At 45.8% G+C, this 3879-nt stretch overlaps 1 protein-coding gene across 3 annotated transcripts in view; it reads left to right on the top strand.

Annotated features, from left to right (window-relative positions):
- DDB2 (damage specific DNA binding protein 2) overlaps window positions 1–3873 on the top strand; it is a 14237-nt gene extending 10364 nt beyond the window's left edge. For all 3 annotated transcript variants that reach the window (XM_035902912.1, XM_009647579.2, XM_009647580.2), the window contains exons 7-11: window positions 939–1116; window positions 1790–1935; window positions 2203–2367; window positions 2686–2731; window positions 3430–3873. In XM_035902912.1, the coding sequence (XP_035758805.1) occupies window positions 939–1116; window positions 1790–1935; window positions 2203–2367; window positions 2686–2731; window positions 3430–3680 (786 nt within the window). In that variant the 3' untranslated portion in view covers window positions 3681–3873. The remainder of the gene's footprint in view (window positions 1–938; window positions 1117–1789; window positions 1936–2202; window positions 2368–2685; window positions 2732–3429) is intronic.
- Window positions 3874–3879: the final 6 nt, after the last annotated feature.

Below are 3879 nucleotides of genomic sequence, written 5' to 3'. Positions count from 1 at the left end.
AGAGGAGCAAGTACCTTGCAGCTCAGGAGACGAGTCCACCCATTGTCTAGGTGGTGAGAAGTCCTCCACCTCTGCCATTCGTTAGACATTTTCACGTTGTTAACGATAACAATTCCCAAATGGGGACTGTGTCTTGTGCTACCCCTTCCTTAAGAGTATTTGCTACTGGACAGAATAATTACAGGGTAACCTGAAGATGTGAGCACCCTCTGCCAACGACCTTCACACTTCCAGAAATTAGTGCACTGATGGGAGTCATTTAGGAGATACTGCTTTGCTGTATGACCTTGGAGTAGGTACACAATAGTAATTCAGTGAATGTTGGGATAGAAATTGCACTACTGCTATTAGACACGAGAGGGCAGGCAGAGGCAGACTTTGCTTTCAAGTCTGAAGTAGTACAGAAACTTACTAGGGAATGGTGGGAGTGGGCCCTGCTTTCAAGAGCCTGCTGTGCCCTCACACTGGAATTCCAGTTTCTCCTGCCTGTAAGGGTAACATCTGTTAAGAGTTTGCCACCCAATGAATTGTGGCCAGAGGGAGCTGTGTAAATTAGTGGGCAGAGTGCTCCAAATGATTTGTGCTTATTCAAGGTTAGTTGCTTCCTTTCTTTTTTTTCTCCTGAAAGAATGTGACAGTCTTTTCTGCGCTTGGGAGATACCCATTATTATAGGGAGGATGGGCCAGCTTCAGTGTTTTGACTAGAAATAATCTTCTGGCTTTGGATATAAATTTATTCATGGCCAGTTTATATCCATTTGTTCTTGTTAATTGAAATATTTCTCCTACCTTCATGTTTCTTTGCTGATGTATTAGTAGAAGTTGATTATATCTTCTCTCAGCTTTTTTACTAAGATAAATAAAGCAAGCTCTTTACCTCTTTACTCCAGACCTAGATTTTTTGTGTGTGTGTGATTTTTCTGTTTCCTCTGCTGCAGATTTGGAAGCTGAAATTGCACAAGAAGAAGGTGACACATGTGGAGTTTAACTCCCGATGTGAGTGGTTGTTGGCCACAGCATCTGTGGATCAGACAGTCAAAATCTGGGACCTCAGAAACATCAAAAGCAAAACAAACTTTCTTCATGTGCTTCCTCATGACAAACCTGTCAATGCCGGTGAGTTAAGAATTTTTTTGCATGGATGTCTGCAGAGAGTCCACTCAGCTCAGCTTTTATTGTTGTGGCAGTGGATCCGAAGTTGTACAGTAGCAGTGTTACAGCAAGGAAGGGCCATTGGCAATGTGTGGCCAGAGGCAGGGAGGTGGGTAGGGCAGCTGCAATGCAGTCTTAAGACTTGCCATGCAAACTGTGGCACTGTGCCTTGAGAGGTGAGTGTGGAAGCACCGGCAGTGGCTGAGATTAGAAGCCTGAATTTACTGGGGCAGTTCCTTTGACAAAAGCAGAGCACGGGACTCAAACCTCTGTTTCTTGTGTGCAGTTTTACCAGTTCATAGAAATCCAAACTGTATGTGTCTGTCTCCATCTTTTCCACTAACTTTCTATTTGAACGAGCAAGTTCCTTTCTTTGCAATGTCTTTTTCTCCAATTCTAAAATGAGAATAATGATTCTTCCTATGTAACTCAGTGCTCTAGGTTTCAGCTTACTGATTATAAGAGCTTTGAGTTTGTTTGAGACTGGTAAAGCCTTGTCTGTTGGGACACGTGGCCATATTCACATCCCTGTTAAAGAAATAGCAATGGGCTTCCAATCAGAGAAATGTGACTTTTAAGCTTCTTGTCAGTCACAGCACTGTGATCTTCTGTTTGCCTTACTGTCCCCCTCTCCTAGCTTACTTCAGCCCAACAGATGGTGCCAAGCTCCTGAGCACAGACCAGCGCAGTGAAATCAGGGTTTACTCATCTTCAGACTGGACCAAGCCACAGCATCTGATCCCACATCCCCATCGGCAGTTTCAGCACCTCACGCCCATTAAGGTGAGTTAAGCCAGTGCAGTCCGAGAGGAGGAGTATTGCGCTTGGTGCTAGCAGCCGGCTGTACATCAGAAACGGTCAGGATACTGCATTCATGGGTGGATGTTCACACTGCTGCAACTCCCAGCAGAGCACTGTTCTGAGGATACCCATGTTCCTCAGGCTGTGGGTGGGATGTACAAACCGTTGCTCACACTGCGGTTGTCTGGTGTGTGGCAGTATGAACTCTGTCCCTTTCTCTTAACTCCCCTCACTCTGCTCTATGACTAGGCAACGTGGCATCCTCGCTATGACCTCATTGTAGCAGGTCGCTACCCCGACCCTAAGTTCCCCGGGTACACAGTGAATGAGCTACGAACTGTTGATGTATTTGATGGAAACACGGGGGAGATGGTTTGTCAGCTCCATGATCCAAATGCTTCTGGTATCATCTCGGTGAGTTGAGTACTGCAGCTAAAAGGACCACTGTGTATTGAACAGCAACCCACACATAGGGGCTGGGGACTAGAACAATAGGAGTATCCTCTTTACTTGTGACAGACTCACGCTCTCATTGGGGGTATGGCTGCTGGCGAAAGCTGCTGACTTGAGTGGGGCTGGTCCATGGGCATCTGTGGGTTTTCTGTGATACTCTTTAGGGAACATCGGGTTTTCCAGATGGTTTGTTGCTGCTGTATAAGCCATGGTGCTCTTATGACTCTGTTATATAAGCAGTGATGCTCTACCAGACTCTGATTGTGTTTCCATTTCCAGCTCAATAAATTTAACCCTATGGGAGACACGCTTGCTTCTGGCATGGGTAAGTAAAGAGAACCTGGGGTGCTAAGCACGGGGGGGTTCCAGTCGAAGAAAAGGGCAGGCTTGTATCGCCAGACTAAAGCAAGTTGTGAGTGAGGGTTTCCCAAATCCCACTTGCCTGTAGTCCTCTATAATTTCCTATGTCTGTAAAAGAGATCAAGACATTCTTTTTGTTAGTCCACCTCTGCAGTTAGAAAACAGGTTGCTAGTCATCTCTTGTGCAACATTCCTGAGAGCATGGAGTTCGGAGGAGCGAGAAACCTCCCCGGAGCAGGGAGCTGCTGCTATCTGCCCCCCATGTAACAGTAGCAGAAAACTATGGGGCGTGACGGGAGAAGCCTTTTCCTGCCAGGCTGTATCCTCTCCCTTTGTTTAATTTGTCTAATTTCCTAGGCTGCAGAGCCAAGATTACTCAGTTATTCGCAGGCTGTATGCGACTAAGGGAGCTAGCTATAGATTCAGGTCACACACCTGTGACAGATGAGATTAAGAATTACTCAATGATGTTTCTTGATTAGGCCAAATTTCCATGGCTGCGTGGAGATAGTGTCTGCAACAAACATCTTTGCATCCTCTGTACCTTGGAAATATCTTAGAACAGACAAAGCATTTTGAATTTCTGGCATTTAAGTGACATAGCCTAAGGTATTGTATCTAATGCAGAGTTTCTGATGCACGGTGTTCAATTTTTCCTCTCAGGCTTTAATATTCTGATCTGGAGCCGGGAGGAGATGGTGGCCAAGAAGCAAGAACATCTTTTGAAAGCCATGACAGAACAGGGGATTGGAAGCTGGAGTTTGTCCAGACGTGGAGGGCAGAGGCAGGCAAACCCTGGGACAAGCAAACTCAAAGCTAACTTACTGTCTTGGGAGCTGGAGGAGATGAAAACAAAAAGCAACGATTCTAAATCACAGGGAAGGAAGCGAAAAGGGAAGGATCTAGAGAACTGATTCAGTATTTTGATCCTTCCTGGATCACAGGGTACAAATTCAGTGTTGGCAATGGGCAGTGTAAGTCATGCAGGGCATTAGACTTCTACTTTGTCCTTCCTTCCTGGATCTGATCTTGCTTCCCTGAGTCCCTTTGCATCCCCTTCTAGAAAGTTGTGTCAGTACTCAGTTCCTCCTCCACATGGAGTTACCACCCATT

Source organism: Egretta garzetta, unplaced genomic scaffold (assembly GCF_000687185.1).
Source record: "Egretta garzetta isolate BGI_Z169 unplaced genomic scaffold, ASM68718v1 scaffold329, whole genome shotgun sequence".
Classification (NCBI taxonomy): domain Eukaryota; kingdom Metazoa; phylum Chordata; class Aves; order Pelecaniformes; family Ardeidae; genus Egretta; species Egretta garzetta.
This window is presented reverse-complemented; position numbering and strand designations above follow the sequence as displayed.